We start from the raw sequence: 21,103 nt of genomic DNA on the forward strand, positions 1-21,103 counted from the left end.
AGTCTTCATCCCCATTTTCCAGATGAGGTCACCGAGGCCCAGAGAAGTGAAATGACCTGCCCACAGTCACCTAGCTGACAAGGGCTAGAGCCGGGATTCGAACCCACGGCCTGGGAGTCCCAAGCCCGGGCTCTTGCCAGCGAGCCACGGATTGGAGCGGGGGGGAGGGGGCGGGGCCTGTTCCCAAAGGGGGCGTGGGGTGCAGGGGAAGGGGGCGGGGCAGAGGAAGGAAGGCAGGCAGGGCAGGGGAAACGGGGGGCGTCGGGCAGGGGCGTCTACCGCAGTGTCGGTGGTGCCGGCCGCCGCCCGAGGCCTTCCCCGCCGTCCTGCCCTCTCTCGGCCGCCCGGGCCGGCCTCCCCAGGAACGGGGGCGCCAGGGGGAGGCGAAGGCGGGGGAGGGGGACGCCCCCTCCTCCCCATCGGCCGTCGGGGGGGAGGGGACGACCCCCCCCCCCCCAGCCCCTCCGGCCCGGCCCGGCCCGGCCCGGCCCGGCCCGGCCGGCGCATGGCGACCCGCTGGTTCCGAGAGCTGCCGCAGCACCTGAAGACGGTGTCGGAGCGGGCCCGTCCTGGGGGGGGCGGAGGGGCCGGGGCCGCCGCCGCCGCCGCCGCCGCCGCCGGGGGGGGGAAACTGAGGAAGAACTCCGAACCGGCCGGGGGCGCGGGGATCCGAGACGGACGGCGTCGGAAGAACTCGAGGGCCGCCCCCGAAGAGGACCCCCAGCCCCCCGCCGCCCCCAGCTCGGGCTGCGGCTCCTACATCAATCGGCTCATTAAGCTGGACGCCCCCGAGAGGAACGGGAGGGGGCCCGGACAGCCTTCCTCCTCGCCCCCCTCCTCCTCCTCCTCCTCCCCTTCGTCGTCGTCGTCGTCCTCCTCTTCCTCCACCTCCACCGCCCCCTCCCTGGGATCCGAGCCGGACAAGGCCGTCAGAGCCCAGGACACGGTAATCATCCTCGTCGGCATCCTCGTGGTAGGGGGTCAGCGCTCACTATGTGCCAGGCACTGTGATCATCACCATGGGGTGGGCCGAGCGCTCACTACGTGCCAGGAGCTGTCCTAGTGACGACGGTATTGGTGAAGGCACTTACTCTGCGTCAGGCACTGTGATGAGAACGACAGTTCTGGTGAAGCGCTTACTGTGTGTCAGGCACCGTGATGAGAGCGATAGTGTTGATGAAGCGCTCACTATGTGTCAGACACTGTGATGAGAACGATAGTGTTGGTTAAGCGCTTACTATGTGTCAGGCACTGCGCTAATAGTAATGGTACGTATTAAGCGCTTACTATGTGCCAGCACTGTACTAAGCGCTGGGGGCGAATACGAGCAAGTCGGGTGGGGCACAGTCCCCGCCCCGCCTAGAGCTCACAGCCTCAATCCCCATTTTACGGAGGAGGGAACCGAGGCACAGCGGAGCCATGTGACTTGCCCAAGGCCACCCAGCAGACAAGTGGCGGAGCCGGGATTAGAACCCAGACCCGGCTGTAGCCTCTCCGCCAGGCTGCTTCCCGCCTCCCCACCACCGGGAGACCTCGTGGGCCGAACCCACTCGCCTTTTCCCCGGGCAGCGGGCCGAGAGCCTCGCTGGTTGTGCCCACCGTCTTGATCGATCCATCCATCCATCCATCCTATTTATTGATCATCGTATTTATTGGGCGCTGATTAGATGCAGCACACTGCACTCGGCTCTTGGGCGAGCTAAGCGCTCCCCCAGCCCCCAGACTCAGGCTTCGGAGCCTACCCCCCGCAGCTTCCCGCCACTCCTGGAGGGGGGTCGCCCGCCTCGCCCCTCTTCGTCTTCCTTTTACTGTTCTATTTATCGCCCCCGCCCCCCGGAGCTGTCCAGGGGGAGAGTTTGGAGAAAACGGGGCGAGGTTGATGGCCTGGCTTCCAATCGATCGATCAATCAGCGGTATTTATTGAGCGCTTACTACGCGCAGAGCACTGTGCTGAGCGTTGGGGAGAGTCCAGTGGAGTGCGAAGTCCCCAGTCCCCGCCGTGGAGGAGCTTGCAGTGTAGCCCCGGGGGGAGGCCGACAGTAGCGTGAACTGGCGGAGTGTGAGGCTGGGCCGCCCAGATGGAGTGCGGTTATTCGGAGATGGATTTATCTATACCGCTCTCCCAAGCGCTTAGTACAGCGCCCTGCACACAGTAAGCCCTCAGTAAATAAGATCGAACGATCGACTGGCTGACTCCGTGGGGGCGACGGGGGCTGGGGGCCGCTGGCAGCTTTCCCAGACGGCCCCGGAGCTGGAGGGGTGGCCGGGCCTGGGGTGGGGGGGGGTCTCTGGGACTCCCTGGTGGTCTCTGGGGGACCTTGGGGATCTCCGGGAGCTCTCTGGAGGTCTCTGAAGGCTCCCAGGTGGTGCCTGGGGTCTCTCTGGGGGTCTCTGGGGCTCCCCGGGGGCGTCTCTGAGAGCTCTCTGGTGGTCTCTGGGGGATCCTTGATGTTCTCTGTGGGGGTCTCTGGGGGCTCCTTCGGGGAGTCTCTGGGAGTTCTCTGGGGGTCTCTGGGGGCTCCCTGGTGGTCTCTGGGGGATCCTTGATGTTCTCTGGGGGTCTCTGGGGGCTCCTTGGTGGAGTCCCTGGGAGTTCTCTGGGGGCTCCCTGGGGGTCTCTGGGGGATCCTTGGAGTTCTCTGGGGGTCTCTGGGGGATCCTTGGAATTCTCTGGGGGTCCCTGAGGTCTCCCTGGACGTCTCTGGGGTCTCCCTGGGGGCTTCTTGGGGGTCTCTGGGAGCTCCCTGGAGGGCTCCGGGGGCTCCGTGGGGACTGAGCCCTCCCCGGCCCACGGCCCGCACCGGCAGGTGTCCATCGTGGAAGACTACGCCGATCCGTACGACGCCCAGCGCACCAGGAGCCAGAGGGACGCCGACAGAGAAGGCGAGAACGACGGGTACATGGAGCCCTACGACGCCCAGCAGCTCATTACAGGTGCGGGAGAAACGCGGGGACGCGGGAGGAGGAGGAGAGAGGAGGAAGAGGTGGGAGAGGAGCCGGAGGAGGAAAGGAGGAAGAGGAGGAGAAGGAAGGATGGAGAGGAGGAGGGAGGACTAGGTGTTAAGCACTGTTCTAAGCGCTGGAGTAGATAAAAGATCATCAGATCGGACACAATCCCTCTTCCAGATGGAACTCGTTGTCTAAGCGGGAAAGAGAGGGTGGGTTTGGGGGGGGGTGTGTGTGTCCAAGTCGCGCAGCCCCCCGAGGACAGGGACCCTGTCTCCTCCTCCTCCTTCCGTCCCTACTGTGGCTGGGAAGGAGAGGGGAGGGAGGGAGCCGCTCGGTTCTGGGGAGGGGGTTTCTTCAAACTGCTCCCGAAGGGCTGGTGGCTCCCTACAGTTCCTGTCAACCCTTTCTGAGTGTGTGTGTGTGTGTGTGTGTGTGTGTGTGTGTGTGTGTGTGTGTGTGTGTGTGTCGGGGGGAGGGGGGGGTCATCTCAGTTAGAGACCCCCCTCTCCAGGAACCCGAGATGGAACGAGGGCAGGGGTCTGGAACCGAGAACGTTTTTCCTAGAATTCCAGGATTGTAGGAAGAACCAGGCAGGGTCGGGGGGGTCAGTCTTTCCCCACTTCCCCCCACTTCTCCACCTCCGGGCAGAAAAACCCAGACCCCCTCCTCCGTCCCCTCCCTCAGCCCCCTCCTCACCCTCCTCCGGTCCCTTCCCAACCAATTAATCGTACGTATTGAGCGCTTACTGTGCTCAGAGCACTCTACTAAGCGCTTGGGAGAGTTCAATACAATCTAGCAGAGTTGGTAGGCCCGTTCCCTGCCCACGGTGGGCTGACAGTCTAGAGAAGGAGTTTTCAGGCCTAGAGACCCCCCCAGACTCTTCCTTCCATCTCCCCTCCCCAGCCCCCTCCCCTATCCCCTTTCCTCAGCCCCCTCCCCCTGAAACCTGCCCCCCGCCCTCAGAGGAAAGCGTAAACCGCAGAGAAGGCAGGCGTAGAGGTCAGTGGCGTCTAACAAAGCCCCCGAAATAAGGCGGAGGGAAGCAAAGGGGGCCTGTCTCTCGGGGAAGGGGGTCCATGGGGGTGATGAAGGACCCGGAGGGTCTGGGGAGGGGGCCAGGAGAGGGAGTGGAGGGGGAGTAGAGAGGGGTTACAGTCGAGGTAAGAGCATCTCTTGAGCGCCCGTTGGGTGTAAAGCACTGTACTAAGCGCTTGGGCCAGCGGAGGAACCCGTTCCACCCTAGCGGGTGGAGGACACGATTTCATTTTCAGCGGAATAAGCCGTCTGACACACTCTCTGTCTCTCTTTCTCTGTCTGTCTCTGTCTCTCTGAGAGCGGGGAGGGCTGTGGTCCGGCGGATCGCGGGGAAGGGAAAGGACCAGACCGGGGGAACGGCCCGAGCGAGGGGTAATAACAATAATCATCATTATAATTATGGTATCTGTTAAGCGCTGACTATGGGGCAAGGACTGTTCTAAGCGCTGGGGTAGATCCAAGGTAATCAGGTTGTCCCACGTGGGACTCACAGTCTTCATCCTCATTTTACAGATGAGGGAACAGAGCCGGGAGGGGGGTCGCGAGTGGGCGGGGGGCCCGGAGAGGGAGGAGGAGAGAAGGGTCGTTCGTCGTCCGCTTGAGGCCTTGGGGTTTCTGGTCTGTCAAAATCCAAACGAAACGCTAAAGCTGCGATGGCCAGCGCCGGGCGAGAGCAGCGGGTGTCAGGGTCTTGGGGTGGGGACAGGGGCAGGGTCCTGGGAGGGGTCGGTGATGGCCGAGGGCTTTAGCGTTGGAGTTGAAACCCAATGGGTTTCCCCCCACGCAGGGTCGAATCTCCTCTAGAGTGTCAGCTCGATGTGGGCAGGGAATGTGTTTATTGTGGTTTCGTGCTTTCCCAAGCGCTTAGTACGCTGCTGTGCATACCGTAAGCGCTGGATAAATTCGGTTGAATGAATGAATGAACGAACAGGGGCAGGGTGTTGGGGGAGGGGGGGACGGGGGCGGGACCGGGGCCTGGTGGACGGGGGCAGTGGGTGAGGGGGTGCGGCCGACGTTCAAGGGCAGGGTCTTGGGGGGTGAGGGGGAGGGACAGGAACGGGTCTTGGGGAAGGGGGAGAGGGGCTGAGGGACGGGGCAGGGTCTAGAGTTGGGGTACAGGGGCTGAGGGACAGGAGCAGGGCCTTGGGGAGGGGGGATAAGGGCCGAGGAGCAGGGGCAGGGTCTTGGGGGGTGGGGAGAGGGGCTGAGGGCCAGGGGCAGGGTCTTGGGGAGGGGGAAGAGGGGCCGAAGGACAGGGCCAGGGTCCTGTGGGGGAAGAATGGCCGAAGGAAAAGGGCCTAGAATGGGTGTAGAGGGGCTGAGAGACAGGGGCTGGGTCTTGTGGGCGAAGAATGGCTGAAGGACAAGGGCAGGGTCTGGAGTGGGGGTTGAGGGGCTGAGGGACAGGGTCTCGAGGGGTAGAAGCGGCCTAGAGACAGGGTCTGGGGACGTAGGGGGAGGGTCGGGGTGTCCGGGGGCAGCCCGGGCCGCGCCGGGCCCGGCAGGGCTGGGCCGGAGAGTCGGCCGGCCGGCCGCAGCCAGCCAACCGGCCGGGACAGGAAAGCCCGAGGCCCGTTTCCGGCCTCGCTGCTCCCAGAGATAAGGAGGCAGCTCTTGGGCGGGGGGCCTCCCTCCCCGGCCCTCCCCGCCCTTCCCCGCCCGGGCCGGGACCCCAAGGGTCACTAGCCAGTGAACCCTGAAGATGTCCTTGAATGGAAGGAAGTCAGTAGCAGGCCCGAGCCTCCCCCTCCTCCTCCCCACCCCCCCCGAGACCCTCGTCCACCAGAAAAAAAGGATAATAACAATAATTGAGTCAGGGGGCAGGCGTCGGGGATTAAAAAAACCCCACCGATAGGGGAAAAAGGCAGCAGAGGTCTTGAGGTGTTATGATGATGATTACTGTTATAATTATTATTATTATTATTGTACTCGTTAAGCACCTACCATGTGCCAGGCATTGTTCTAAGCGCTGGGGTAGATACACAGTAATCGGGTTGGACACGGTCCCTGTCCCACGTAGGGTTCCCAGTGTTGATCACCATTTTACCATCTAGGCCACGGAGATACAGAGAAGTGAAGTGACTTGAGCAAGGTCACACAGCAGATGATGAGTGCTGGAGTTGGAATTAGAACTCAGGTCCTTCAGACTCCCAGGCCATTGGGCCACCCTACTTCTCATACCACTTGGGTCCAACTGCGCTGACACACCCTCCCATTTCCAGCACGCCAACTCACTCCTATTGTTGTGTGGTCCTCTCCCAAGCGCTTAGTACAGTGTTCTGCACACGGTAAGCGCTCAATCGATACGACTGATTGACTGATTACCCACCTCCCCCTGTCTGTTAACTATTTCTGCGTATATCTCCTCCGGCTAGACCGGCAGTTCCCCGAGAGCGGGGGGTACTGTCTACTCTACTCTTTGCTCCCCGGCGCTCAGTACAGCGCTCTGCACCCCGTAGACACTCCACACGGGCTGCGGAGAAACAGCGTGGATTAGCGGAAAGTGCACGGGCCTGGGAGTCAGAGGACCTGGGTTCTAATCCCCTTTCACCCATTCCAACTGTTCCTCATTTACCTCCTCTGGAAAATGGGGATTTAAGAGTGTGAGCCCCACGTGGGACACGGTCTAACCTGATTATCTCTGCATCTACCCCGGCGCTTAGTACAGGGAGTGGCACGTAGTAAGCGCTTAACAAATACCAGAAAAAGAATACCTTTAATGACTAAAATCCAAGTTTCCTCCCGGCTCTGGATGCATTTTGGCCAGCAGGCGGGCATGTGGCAGCCTCCCCAGCCAGTGTTTTTCCACCTCCCTCCTGCTTAAAAAAAAAAAATATTATTTAAGTGCTTCCTATCAATTGATCGATCATATTTATTGAGTGTTTACTGTGCAGAGCACTCTCTTAAGCGCTTGAGAGAGTATAATGCAACAGAGTTGGTAGACACGTTCCCTGAACAGAATAATACTATGTGCCGGGCACTGTACTAAACGCCGGGCGGGGAAGATACAAGCTCATCAGGTTGGGCTCAGTCCATGACCCCCGTGGGCCTCGCAAGCCTTAATCCCCCTTTTAAGGATGAGGTAACCGAGGCACAGAGAAGTTAAATGACTTGACCAAGGTCACCCAGCAGGCAACTGGCTGCCGAGGCCAGAAATAAAAAGAGGCTGTCGTGGAAGCAGCTGAGTCCAGGCCTGGGAGTCGGAGGACCTGGGTTCTAATTCCACTCTGCCATCTGCCTGCTGGGTGACCTTGGACAAGTCATTTCATTTCCTCAGTTTCCTGATCTGTAAAATGGGGATTCAGTACCTTCTCCCTCTCCCTTAGAGTGTGAGTCCAATGAGGGACAGGGACTGTGTCTGATCTGATTATCCAGCACTCAGTACACTGCTTGGCACATAGTAAGAGCTTAACAAACATCACTGTCATTACCATCGTCATCATTCCAGCCCCCAAAACTCACCTTCTAGCGTCCACAGAGATGAAGCAGTGTGGTTGAGAGCATAGAGCCCGGGCCTGGGAGTCAGAAGGACCTGGGTTCTAATTCTGACTCCTCCACATATCTGCTAGGTGACCTTGGGAAAGTCACTTAATTTCTCAGGGCCTCGGTTATCTCATCTGTAAAACGGCGATTAAGAGGGTGAGCCCCAGGTGGGCCAGGGACTGTGTCCAACCTGATTAGCTTGTATCTACCCCAGTGCTTAGCACATAGTAAGCACTTAACAAGTACCATTAGTTATTCTTCCTATGATGTGGCTGGTTCATGTGGGATCGATCAGTCAATAATACGTACTAAGTGTTTTTATTATTACTGGGTGCGGAGCACTGTACTGAGGGCTGGAGAGAAGAGCGCAGGCCTGGGAATCAGAGGATCTGGGTTCTAATTCAGACTCTACCACATTCTTCTATGTGACCTTGGGCAAGTCACTTAACTTCTCAGTGCCTCAGTTACCTCATCTGTAAAATGGAGATTAAATCCTATTCCCTCCTACTTAGACTGTGAGCCCTAGTGGGGACAAAGGACCGTGTCCAACCTGATTACCTTGTCTCTACCCCAGTGCTTGGGACATAGTAGTGGCTTATGAATTATAATAATTATTATTATTATGATTCATGATCCCTGCCCTTGAAGTGCTTATCATCTAGCTAGCTGGGGAAGGCAGACTATTAGTTATCATTATTAATAATAAAATCGTCAATAATAATAACAGTGGCCTGTGTTAATAATAATCATTCATAATTGTGGTATTTGTTAAGCACTTACTGTATGCCAGGGACTGTACTGAGCACTGGGGTGGATACAAGCAAATCGGGTTGGACCCAGTCCCTCTCCCACGTGGGGCTCATAGTCTCAATCCCCACTTTACAGATGAGGGAACTGAGGCACAGAGAAGTGAAGTGACTTGCCCGAGGTTACACAGCAGAGTGTTTACTCTGTGCCAGGCACCGTGCTTAACGCTGGGGTAGATAAAATGCGATCAGATCAGGCGGAACAATCTCAAATAATTTAATGTCCCCAATCGATCCATCAACAGTACTCATTGGGCACCTACCGTGCACAGCACCGTGAACTCCAGAGAGCACAATAATTAATAGACGTGATCCCCGGCTACGAGAAGCTTCAAATCTAGCAGGGAAAGGTAGCGGTTGATCTATGGGGCAGGGAAAGGAGAGAGAAAGAGGGGAGTTGGGGGATGTGAGTGAGTCCCTAAGTAATGGAGCGGGTGAGAGATGGATAGAAGGTGGATAGAAGATGGGGTGGGGCCGGGGAGGTGTGGTGAGGGCTCAAGATACTGCGGTGTGCAGAAGTGGGAGGGTGGGCCGGGGGGACGTGAGACTGGAACTGAAAGTTTGAGAGGAGGCTGGCTCAGGCCCGGGGAGGGGAGCTTGAGGTCATCCTAGACAGGGGAGGCTGGTGGTTGTCCCCCAGGAAAAACAGGGGGGAGCTGGGGACCGTCCCCCGGGGAGACAGGGGAGCTTGGTTGTCCTCCAGGAAAAACAGGGGGAGCTGGGGACCGTCCCCAGGGGAGACAGGGGGGAGCTGGTGGTTGAGAAGCAGCATGGCTCAGTGGAAAGAGCCCAGGGGGAGCTGGGGACCATCCCCCAGGGGAGACGGGGGAGCTGGTGATTGCTCCCTAGGAAAAACAGGGGGAGCTGGGGACCGTCCCCCGGGGGAGACAGGGGAAGCTGGTAGTTGGGAAGCAGCCTGGCTCAGTGGAAAGAGCACGGGGGGAGCTGGGGACCAGACCCCAGGGGAGACGGGGGGAGTTCTGCAGGATCCCTTAGGTGCCAGAGGAGCCCTGTGACCCCCCGGAGGGTCGCAGGCCCGAGCCCCTTGGCCGAAGGCCTGCTCCCCAAACGCAGTGGCTCCGGGCCCTCCCTCCTCTTCCTCCTCCTCCTCCTCCTCCTCCTCGGGGGGGAGGGGACCCAGCTGGGCAGAATAACAGGAAGTGAGTGGAACAGAAGCTGGAAATAAAAGATTTTTCGCTGCCGATTCCCACCCCCGCCCTCCTCCCCCATTTTGTGTTTCCTTTTCCTCTCGCGCCGGCTCGGGCGGGTCTCTCCTAATGATAGAGGTGTTTGTTGAGCGCTTACTCTGGGCCAGACACTGGACTGAGCGCTGGGGGAGATGAGGGATTAACAGGTTGGACACGGTCCCTGGCCCACGTGGGGCTCGTAGTCTGAAATGCGGGGGAGAACAGGTATTTAATCCCCATTTTGCCAGATGAAAAACTGAGGCCCAGAGAAGCTGACTTGCCCAGAAAAGCTGACAAATAATGGTATCTGTTAAGGGCTCACACTGTGATAGATACAAACTATTGAGGTTAGACCCAGTTACAGTCCCACGTGGAGCTCACGGTCTTCATCCCCATTTTAGAGACGAGGGAACTGAGGCACAGAGAAGCGAAGTGACTCGCGCAAGGTCACGCAGCAGACGAGTGGCGGAGCGGGGATTAGAACCCAGGTCTTCTGCCTGCCAGGTCTTCTGCTCTCTGCGCTAAATCACCCTCTCTTTTATGACGGTGTGAGTCTACGAGAGACACATCAGGCCCGATTTCCTCTCTCCCCCCACCCTTCCTTTCCGGCCCCTCCAGGGTGTGAACTCCTGCGCTTCCAAGCCCTCAGTACATTCATTCCAGCGACAGTTTTTGAGAACCAGAGAGGCCTAGTGGATAGACCACGGGCCTGGAAGTCGGAAGGACCTGGGTTCTAATCCCGGCTCCACCACACGTTTGCTGGGTGACTTGGGCAAATCACTTCTCCGTACCTCAGTGACCTCGTCTGTAAAATGGGGATTAGAGAGTGAGCCCCGTGTGCTTAGTACAGTGCCTCAGCGCTTAGAACAGTGCCTGGCACATAATAAGCACTTAAATACCACCATTATTATTATGACGTGGGACGGGGGCTGTGCCCAACCTGATTAGCTCGTGCGTATAGTGGAGCGGCGTGGCTCGGTGGAAAGAGCCAGGGCTTGGGAGTCAGAGGTCATGGGTTCGAATGCCGACTCCGCCGCTTGCCAGCTGTGTGACTGTGGGCAAGTCACTTAACTTCTCAGTGCCTCAGTTACCTCATCTGGAAAATGGGGATTAACTGTGAGCCTCACGTGGGACAACCCGATGACCCTGTATCTCCCCCAGCGCTTAGAACAGTGCTCTGCACATAGTAAGCATTTAACAAATACCAACATTATTATTATTATTATTATTGCCGAGGGGGTGGCCGAGGTCCAGAGAAGGTCAGTGATTTTCCAGAGGTGACACGGCAAGCTGGGGCGGAGCAGGGCGGGAACTTGGCCTCCTGTCTCCCAGCCCGAGCTCTGCCACTCCTTCATTCCTTTAGTCGTATTTATAGAGCGCTTACTGTGTGCCGAGCACTATACTAAGCGCTTGGGAGGGTCCAATAGAGCAATCGACCCTACCACGCTGTTCTTCCGTCCATGTCTGCCTCTTGGGGGGTGGTCTCAACGTCCCCTTGTTCCTCTCACCCCCCGCCTGCCTTTCAGAAATCCGGCGGAGAGGATCCAAGGACCCGCTGGTCAAGGTGGCCCAGCTGCTAGAAGGCCCCTGCGAGGCGGGGGACGGAGGGGGCGGGCGCCCCGAGCCCGGCCCCAAGCGGCGAGGGTCCCGGGACGTGCTGGGGAAGACCCCCCAGCTGTACGACACCCCCTACGAACCGGCCGGGGGCTGCGGGGGCCCGGGGGGTCCGGAGGCCCCGGGGGTCGCGGGGCTGGAGCGAAGGCCTCGCCTGCCGGAGAACGACGAGCGTCCAGCCGCCGAGTACGAGCAGCCCTGGGAGTGGAAGAAGGAGCAGATCGTGAAAGCCCTGTCCGGTAAGGGGGTCTCGGCCACGCGTGGGGGGAGGGGGAGAGCCGGATCCGCGGGACCCTCTCTCCCGTCCCCCCGCAGTCCGTGAACACACTCTGCTCTTGACCCATTCAGTCCATCGGAACGACCGACTGAGCGCCCGCTATAGTAATATATTTCTTAAGCACTTACTACGTGCCAGGCAGTGTGCTAAGTGCTGGGGTAGAAAATAATCCAACTAATTAATGGTTGTGGTATCGATTAAGCACTTGCTATGTGCCAGACACTCTTCCAAGCGCTGGAGTAGATACACGCAAGATAGAAGCCAATCGGGTGGGACGCAGTCCCTGTCCCACGTGGGGTCACAGTCTTAATCCCCATTTTACAGAGGAGGGAAGTGAGGCCCAGAGAAGTGAAGGGACTTGCCCAGGATCACACAGCGGGCAAGTGGCAGAGCCGGGATTACAACCCACGTCCTCTGACTCCCAAGCCCGTGTTCTTGCCACTGGGCCGTGCTGCTGCTTCGGGGTGCTGTACTGAGCGTTCGGGGGAAGTGGAGTTAGCAGAAACGGTCCCCGCCCTCAAGGAACTTCCAGTCTGACCGGGGACAAAGTTACAGAAGAAGTTCAGATAACAATATTACTACTCTTACCATCACCACGGGCCAAGCACGGTTCTAAACACTAGGGTAGATTCAGGAGAATCTATCCTAGCGCTTATAACAGTACTCGGCACGTAATAAGCGCCTAACAAGTACCATAATTATTCTTATTACTATTATTAATATTAAGTTGGACACAATCTCTTTCCCACAGTGAGCTCAGTCTAAGAGAGGGAGAAATTCCCCAGACTGGGGCACGGGGGAGAGGCGGATAGAATCAGACAATCAAATGGTATTTATTGAGCGTTTATTGTGTGCAGAACACTCTACTAAGCACTTGGGAGAGGACGATACCACTGAGTTGGAAGACGTGTTCCCTGCCCACAAGACGATTTCAGTCTAGAGGGGGGAGATGTACATTAAAATCAATTACCGATATGTACATAAGTCAGTCAGTCAATCGTATTTATCGAGTACTTACTGTGTGCAGAGCACTGTACTAAGCGCTGGGGAGTGGACAAGAGAACGATAAACGGAACGATCTATTCCCTGCCCGTAAGTGCTGTGGGGCTGAGAGTGGGGTGATTATCAAATGCTTCAAGGGAATAGGGGATCTGAGGGAATAGATGATGCAAAAGGCAGAGGGAGTAGGGGAAATGAGGGCTTAGTCTGGGAAGGCCTCTTGGAGGAGGTGTATCGCAGACGGGTAGACTATAAGGTCGCTGTAGGGAGGGAACGTGTCCACCAATTCTCCCAATTGAACGCTGAATCAACGGGAGAGATGATTGAACGTTTTAAAATCGACAGAGAGGAATTTCTGTTTGATGCAGAGGTGATCTGGCAACGACTGGAGGTTCTTGAGGAGAGGGGAGATGTGGACTGAACGCCTTTTGGAAAATCGGCCCCGGGCGGCGGAGTGAAGTACGGACCAGAGCGGGGAGAGACTGGAGGCAGGGAGGTCGACGGGGAGGCTGATGCAGTAGTCAAGGCAGGATAAGACGAGTGCTTGGATCAGTTTGGTAGCACTTTGGATGGAGAGGACAGGGCGGATTTTAGTGATGTTGCGAGGTGGTTGAATACGTAGGTTGAATGAAAGACAAGGACGATGAGAGTCGAGGATAACGCCGAACCTCGTGCGATAGGGAGGAGAGTGGCGCTGTCTACGCTGATGGGGTGGGGTGGGAAGATGAAGGGTTCTGTTTTGGACATATTAGGGTTGAGGTGTCTGAGTGGAGATGCCCTGAAAGCAGGAGGGAATGTAGGGTTCTAGAAGAAAGAGATCGGCACTGCCTGCACACAGTAAGCGCTTAACAAATATCATGGTCGTCATAATGATTGCTAAGTGTCGGACAACCAAGTAGGGATGGGGGAAAGGGGGGAAAGGTCCAAGTGGGGTGGGGCGGGGGGAGTTATTCCCTGGGCCGGTATGGGGGGGAGGGCTGGGGGGGGGGTCTCTCTGACTTGGCCCCGGGTCCACGGGGGAGCCAGCGGCGACCCCTCCCGACGCTGCTCCCGTAGCTCAGTTCGAGGGCCCCGAGAGGCCGGGGGTCAAGGAGGAGGGCAACACGCAGCAACACCACCGGCAGAAGAGCTGGACCCAGAAGATCCTCAAGACCGGCGGCCCCACCGACCACGGCGAGGGAGGGAGAGTGGACCCGGCCGTCTCGCTGGAGAAGCAACCGTGAGTGGGTGGGATGGGGAGACCCTGGGGGCGGGGCTCCCTGGTCGGGACTAATAATAATAATTGTGGAATCCTTTAAACGCTTACTATGTTCATTCATTCATTCAATAGCCTTTATTGAGCGCTTACTATGTGCAGAGCACTGGACTAAACGCTTGGAATGTACAATTCGGTAGCAGATAGAGACAATCCCTGCCCACTGATGGGTTTACAGTCTAATCTAGGGGAGACAGGCGGACAAAAACAAGACAACCTAATCGCGATAAATAGAATCAAGGGGATGGACACCTCATTAACAAAATAAATTGGGTAATAAAAATATAGACAAATGAGCACAGTGCTGAGGGGAGGGGAAGGGAGACGGGGAGGAGCAGAGGGAAAGGGGGCTTAGCACCGTACTAAGCACTGAGGTAGATACAGGCCAATCGGGTTGGGCGCCGTCCCTTGTCCCACGTGGGGCTCACAGTAGCAATCCCCGTTTTATAGAAGAGGGAACTGAGGCCCGGAGAAGCAAAGTGACTTGCCCAAGGTCACACAGCAGGCACGTGGCGGAGCCGGGATTAGAACCCATGACCTTCTGACTCCCCGGCCCATGCTCTATCCACTGTGCCGTGCTGCTTCCGGCCCCGCCCGTGCTCGGCCGCTAACGATAATAATAACGGGAGGGGGGGGGCCTTTGTTAGGCGCTTACTATGAGCCGCTGGGGTGGATTCAAGCAAATCAGGTTGGACGTAGTCCCTGTCACGGCCTCAATCCCCATTTTACAGATGAGGTGACTGAGGCACGGAGAAGGAAAGTGATTTGCCCAAGGTCACACAGCAGGCATGGGGTGGATCCGGATTAGAACCCAGGTCCTTCTGAGTCTCAGGCCCGGGTTCTACCCCCTACGCCGGGGGTGGGGGGGGGCGGCCGGCTTCGAGGGGAGCGAATCCCCAAACTCGAGGGACCCGAGCAGAGACCCCTTCATTCGATCGCATTTATTGAGCGCTTACTGTGTGCAGAGCACTGTACTGAGCGCTTAGGAGAGGACGATAGAATAATACATAGACACAGTCCCTGCCCGCAACGAGTTTGCAGTCTAGAGGGCCAGAAGCAGCACGGGTAGAGGACAGTACAACAGAGTTGGTGGACACGTTCCCTGCCCAGACGGAGCTGACGGTTTAGAGGGGGAGAGAGGCATTCGTAGCAGGGTGGCCTAGTGGCTACAGCCCGGTCCTGGGAGTCCGAAGGTCACGGGTTCTAATCCCGGCTCCGCCACTTCTCTGCTGGGTGACCTCGGGCAAGTCACGTCACTTCTCCGGGCCTCAGTGACCTCATCTGGAAACTGGGGATTGAGACTGTGAGCCCCACGTGGAGCAGGGACTATGTCCAGCGTGGCTCAGCGGCAAGAGCCCGGGCTTGGGAGCCAGAGGTCATGTGTTCGAATCCCGGCTCTGCCACTTGTCAGCTGGGTGACTGTGGGCGAGTCACTTCACTTCTCTAGGCCTCACTTCCCTCATCTGTAAAATGGGGAGCCTCACGCGGGACAACCTGATTACCCCGTATCTACCCCAGGGCTTAGAACAGTGCTCGGCACATAGTAAGCGCTTAACAAATACCAACGTTATTATTATTTGCTTGTATCTCCCCAGAGCTCAGTACAGTGCTTGGCACATAATAAGCACTTAACAAATACCATCGTTATTATTATAATATTCAGACACATTCCCTTCCCTACAACAAGCTTGCAGTCTAAAGTCAGCCGGTCAACCGTATTTATTGAGCGCTTGCTGTGTGCAGAGCACTGTACTAAACCCTTGGGAGAGGACAATAAAGCAATAAACAGACCCATTCCCTGCCCACCACGAGCTGACCGTCCAGAGGATAGAGCCCGGGCCTGGAGTCAGAAGGACCTGGGTTCTAATCCGGGCTCCTCCACATGTCTGCTCTGCGTGACCTCGGGCACGTGACTTCACTTCTCTGCATCTCAGTTCCCTCGTCTGTAAAACGGGGATGAAGACCGTGAGCCTCGTGCCGGGCCGTCCGACTGATTAGCTTGTGTCTACCCTAGCGCTTAGTACAGCGCCCGGCACACGGTGCCTTCTGCTCGAGGCGGAGGAGGATGGGCGGGTTTTAGAGGAGGGGGAGATAGGGAAGGGGCCTGGCTTGAACCAGTTGGCCGCCACCCCGGCAGAGGGTGGGGCACCAGCCGGCCGTTGGCCAACTCGGATTCGCACTTGGTTTACACCCTTGATTCGCCCCTTCCCCGACCCCAGGGCCCTTATGTCCATATCTGCGATTTATTCATCGATTAATCAATCAGTCGAATTTACTGAGCGCTTACTGTGTGCAGAGCGCCGTCCTAAGTGCTCAGGAGAGCGCGATATAGCGGTGTAACCGACACATTCCCTGCCCGCAACAAGCTAACGGTCTGGAGGGGGGAGGTAGACATTAACCTAAATAAACAAATTACGGATATGGACGTAAATTCGGCGGGGCTGGGGGACGGGGGTGGAGAAAGGGAGCAAATCAGGCCTCCGCAGAAGAGAGCGGGAGAAAAGAAATAAGTCTTTCTATTTTTTTAAGGTATTTGTTAAGGGCTTACTTTGTGCCAGGCACTGTACTAAACGCTGGGGTAGAGAGAATAATAATTACGGCATTGGTTAAGCACTTACTAGGTGCCGAGCACTGTTCTAAGCACCGGGCACTGTTCTAAATTGTGGGAAGTTAATCGGGTTGGAACCAGTTCATGTCCCACAGGAGGCTCACGGTCTTAATCCCCTTTTACCAATGAGGGAATTGAGGTCCGGAGAAGTGAAGCGACTCGCCCAAGGTCACAGAGCAGACAAGGGGCAGAGCCGGGATTAGAACCCAGGTCCTTCTGACTCCCAGGCCCCGGGCTCTAGCCACTAGGCCCCGCTGCTCTGAATGCCTGCCTACCCCTCTGGACTGTAAGCTCCGTGTGGGCAGAGAACATCCATATCTGTCAATTTTTTATTTCTATTCCTGTCTGTCCGTCCCCCCCCCGCCCCATCCCCAGACTGTCAGCTCGCTGTGGGCAGGGAACGTGTCTATTGTTCAACCGTCCTCTCCCGAGCGTTGAATCCGGCGCTCCGCACACAGTAAGCGCTCACTAAATACGATGGAACGAATGAATGAAAAGCGCCTAGTCCAGTGCTCCGCACCCGCTAAGTGCTCGGTAAATGCGACGGATTGACCGACGGGTTGAGTGAGATTGAGCTGGGCATGTGTCCCCCCTCCCCAGGTGGTACCACGGCTCGATCTCCCGGGCGGAGGCTGAGAGCCGGCTCCAGCCGGGCAAGGAGGCCGGTTACCTGGTGAGGAACAGCGAGTCCGGCAACAGCAAGTTTTCCATTGCGCTCAAGTGAGTGGCTGAGGTCGGGGAACGGGGAGAGCCGGGTGGGTGGATTCATTCAGTCGTTCGGTCGTATCTGTGGGGCGCTCACTGTGTGCACAGCACTGTACTGAGCGCTTGGCGCGGTACACTAGAGCGATAAGCAGACGCGGTCCCTGCCCACGACGAGTTGACCGTCTAGAAGGGGAGACGGACATGAATCGAAATCACTGAACGACAGATATAGAGAAGCAGCGTGGCTTAGTGGATGGAGCCCGGGCCTGGGAGTCAGAGGGTCATGGGTTCTAACCCCGGCTCCGCCACCTGTCTGCCGTGTGACCTTGGACAAGTCACTTCTCTTCTCTGGGCCTCAGTGCCCTCACCTGTAAGATGGGGATTAAGACTGTGAGCCCCTCGTGGGACAGGGACTGCGTCCAAACTAACTTGAATCTTCCCCAGCACGTAGAACGGTGCTCGGCACATACTAAGTGCTCAACAAGTACCATCGTAATTATCGTTATATGGACATGAGTGGTGTGGGGCTGGGGGGGGGGGGGGGAGTAAAGGGAGCGAGTCGGGGGATGCAGAAGGGAGTGGGAGATAGAGGACAGGAAGGCTTAGTCAGGGAAGGCCTCTTGGAGGAGGAGGGCGGGGGAGGCTGGCGGCCTGGCTGGGGGAGGGAGGCGGGAGGCGAGGGTCTCCTCGGGAAGGAGGGGATTCCCAGATGCTCCCCTGGAGAAGAGGACGTGTGGACGGCAGGGCGGAAAGATTGATCTGGCTCTGGCACTAGGGCCTGGAGTCTGGGGCCTGGGGTCCGGGGAGCGGGTTGGAGAAGTGCCGAGCTTTCCTTTCTCCGGAAGTCGACCCGTGGGGCCCAAACAATCAGGCCCGGGGGTGGCCGGAGAATGGTCTTTGGGGAGGGTTTCGAGGAGGGTAGACCCCTACCATAGAATGATGTTTCAGAGGAATGGGGGTGATTTGTAGAGCGAGGTCTGGTTTGGAGCGGGCAGGGGCTGCTGCGGTTGACAAGCCCGGGATGGACCAGGGCCTGGGCCCAGGGTGGGAGGGGGAGGCGGCCCCTGCCTCTTGTGTGACTCTGGGAGAGTCGTTTCTGTGCCCCACTTTCCTCATCGGTAAAAAGGGGATTCAAGAGGTCTGCTGGGTGACCCTGGGCAAGACACTTAACTTCTCTGTGCCGCAGTTCCTTCATCTGTAAAAGGAGGATTCAGAGCGTGAGCCCCAGGTGGGACAGGGACTGCGTCCAACCCGATCGACTTGACTCTACCCCGGCGCTTAGAGCAGTGCTTGGCACGTCGCAAGAGTTTAACAAGCACCCTCATCGTCACGACAACCTGTCCTCCCTCCTTCTTAATAATAATAATGTTGGTATTTAAGCAGCGCTTACTATGTGCCGAGCCCCGTTCTGAGCGCTGGGGTAGACACAAGGGAATCAGGTTGTCCCCACGTGGGGCTCACAGTCTTAATCCCCGTTTGACAGATGAGGTAACTGAGGCACCGAGAAGTTAAGTGACTTGCCCCAAGTCCCACAGCTGACAAATGGCCGAGCCGGGATTTGAACCCACGACCTCTGACTCCGAAGCCCTTGCTCTTTCCACCGAGCGTGCGGCAGAGACCGTGTCCGACCCAGTTCATCTGTATCCACCCCGGTGCTCGGGCGGAGTAGTGAGCGCCGAACATATTCCATTTTTATCGTTACCACCAGTGTACGCGCTGACCGGATAGCGCGATTCTTAGAGAAGCGGCGTGGCTCGCCGGAAAGTCAGAAGTCATGGGTTCTAATCCCGCCTCCGCCCCCCCGTCAGCTGCGTGACTCTGGGCAAGTCGCTTCACTTCTCGGTGCCTCAGTTCCCTCACCTGTAAAACGGGGGTGAAGACCGGGGGCCTCACGTGGGACATCCCGATGACCCTGTATCCACCCCGGCGCTTAGAACAGCGCTCGGCACGTAGGAAGCGCTCCACGAGGGCCGATGTTAGCATTATTCGGGCGGGAGGGAAGGGGCGGTCGCGGAGGGGAAAAGATCTATTTCTGTGGCTCCTAGGACGCCTCAGGGCTGCGCGCACATCATCGTGGCCCAGACGAAAGATGGCAAATACACGTTGGACCAGACCAGCGCCGTGTTCGGAAGCATCCCGGAGGTGGTGCACTATTACTCCAACGAGAAGCTGCCCTTCAAGGAGGCGGGGCACCTGACCCTGCTCTACCCGGTGCCCTGCAAGACCCACTAGCCCCCGGCCGGCCCCCTCCCCAAGCGGCGCCCGAGCGGCCCTCCGGGTGGCGAGGCCCGGGGAGGGAAGGCCATCCCGCGCCCCTCCCTCGCTCCTCCCGTCGCAAGGGCCCAGCCCGGGGGCTCCCCGGGGCCTCCCCCGGGATCTCATGGGCCTCCCTCGGGGTACCGTGGGAACCCATCCGGCGCCTTTCCCACGGTGCGGAGGCGGCAAGTCGGGCCGCGCGTGCGCCGGCCCTGGGGGGTCGCTCTGAGCCCCATTTGGGGGTGGGGGCGGGGTGTCCCACCCCCAGCCGCGGTCATTCTGGGCCGGGGAGGACTTTGGAGAAAACCCCTTCCCCACCCCTTCTCGGGTGGAACTCGCCGAGGGGAGGGGGTCTCCTCGCCCCTTGGCACGTGGCGGACTCTAGCGAGAGGATGGGCGGAGGGGTCCTGGCGGGGTGGGGGCCACCGAGCCACCCCCGCCTCGTTTTCCACCTCTTCCTGCACTTAACGCTCCCTGCACTTAACAGGAGCCGGTCGGCGGGATTCCGCTCCCCCTCCTCCCAGCCCCCTCCCCGCTTTCCGCCAGCCGGGACCCCCTCAGAGCGCCCCGATTCTCCCGCCGCTCCGGACCCCGAATTTCCAGCTCTCTGCTCTCCTCCACCCCTCCGGGCCTCGCCCTCCCTCCTAGGGGGGTGGTCTCCCCTCCTCGGTGGCTGCTTTTACCCCACGGCCTCGTCAACGCCTCCCCCCCGGCTCTCGCCGAAAGCCAGGGTGCCCAGGAACGCGCTGGCGTCTGGAGCCCGCGCCGTCTGGTCCATCCTTGGCCTCCTTCCCCTCCCGGCCCCCGTTTTAGTTTAGCCCCCCAGTCACAGGGGCAACCCCCGCTCTGTCGCCGCTTCTAACCGCTCGGGCCTCTCCCCCGCGGGAGATCGCAGTCACTTCGAAAGCCGGGGGGGGGGGGTTAATGTCCCCCCCGTTCCTTTCCCCCGACCCCCGAGCCCCCAAACCCGCACACGTTTTTAAAGAATGTATCCTGACCCGCGGCCGCTCTCTTCCTGTTCAAAGTATTTATGTTCTATCACAGAGAAATGGTTTATAAAAGTTTCTGGCTGGACCGAGGCCCCACCTCCTCCTCCTCCTCGACGCCCGTAACCCCCAAATGTAACTTAAATAAAAATCGACACCAGAGAAGCGTCGCCTTTTCTTCTCCTCGCCCCCGATTGGGAGGGAAAAGGGAGGTCGGGGGGCGCCCCCTCCTGGTAGAACTCGGAAACGCAGGGAACTGCGCCCCCTCCCGGCCCAACGCAGATCGCCCCGTGCGGCGCCCCCTCCTGGTAGAACGTAGAAACGCAGCGGGCTGCGCCCCTTCGTCGAAAGCCGAGCGTATCGAGAGGCGCCCCCTCCTGGTAGAGTGCAGAAACGCAATGAGCTCGCCTCCCTAATGAGCGATCATCATCATCATAATGATGGTATTTGTTAAGCGCTTACTATTCATCGGTCCTATTTACTGAGCTCTTACTGTGTGCAGAGCACTGTACTAAGCCCTTAGAAAGTACGTTACGCTGCTTAGAGAAAGAAAGTACGCTGTTTAGAGAAGCAGCGTGGCTTAGTGGAAAGAACCTGGGCTTGGGAGTCAGAGGTCATGAGTTTGAATCCCAGCTCTGCCACCTGTCAGCTGTGTGACTGTGGCCAAGTCATTTAATTTCTCTGTGCCTCATTTCCCTCATTTGTAAAAGGGGGATTAACTGTGCGCCTCACGTGGGACCACCTGATGACCCTGTATCTCCCCCAGCGCTTAGAACAGTGCTCTGCACATAGTAAACGCTTAACAAATACCAACATTATTATTATTATTATTACAGTTCCAGGCACTGCACTAAGCGCTGGGGTGGATCCAAGCAAATCGAGTTGGACACAGTCCCTGTCCCGTGTGGGGCTCAGTCTCAATCATGGGTTCATGGGTTCAAAT

At 58.2% G+C, this 21,103-nt stretch overlaps 1 protein-coding gene across 1 annotated transcript; it reads left to right on the top strand.

The window, feature by feature from the left end:
- The first annotated feature begins 439 nt into the window (after positions 1–439).
- SHE (Src homology 2 domain containing E) lies at positions 440–20,322 on the top strand. Its single transcript, XM_029054611.2, has 6 exons — positions 440–946; positions 2,808–2,934; positions 10,987–11,313; positions 13,407–13,569; positions 16,814–16,933; positions 18,964–20,322. Exons 1-6 carry the CDS (start codon positions 506–508, stop codon positions 19,148–19,150), a joined length of 1,365 nt encoding a protein of 454 aa, XP_028910444.1. The 5' UTR covers positions 440–505; the 3' UTR covers positions 19,151–20,322.
- The last annotated feature ends 781 nt before the right edge of the window (positions 20,323–21,103 follow it).

Source organism: Ornithorhynchus anatinus, chromosome X5 (genome assembly GCF_004115215.2).
Source record: "Ornithorhynchus anatinus isolate Pmale09 chromosome X5, mOrnAna1.pri.v4, whole genome shotgun sequence".
In the NCBI taxonomy this organism is placed as follows: Eukaryota; Metazoa; Chordata; class Mammalia; order Monotremata; family Ornithorhynchidae; genus Ornithorhynchus; species Ornithorhynchus anatinus.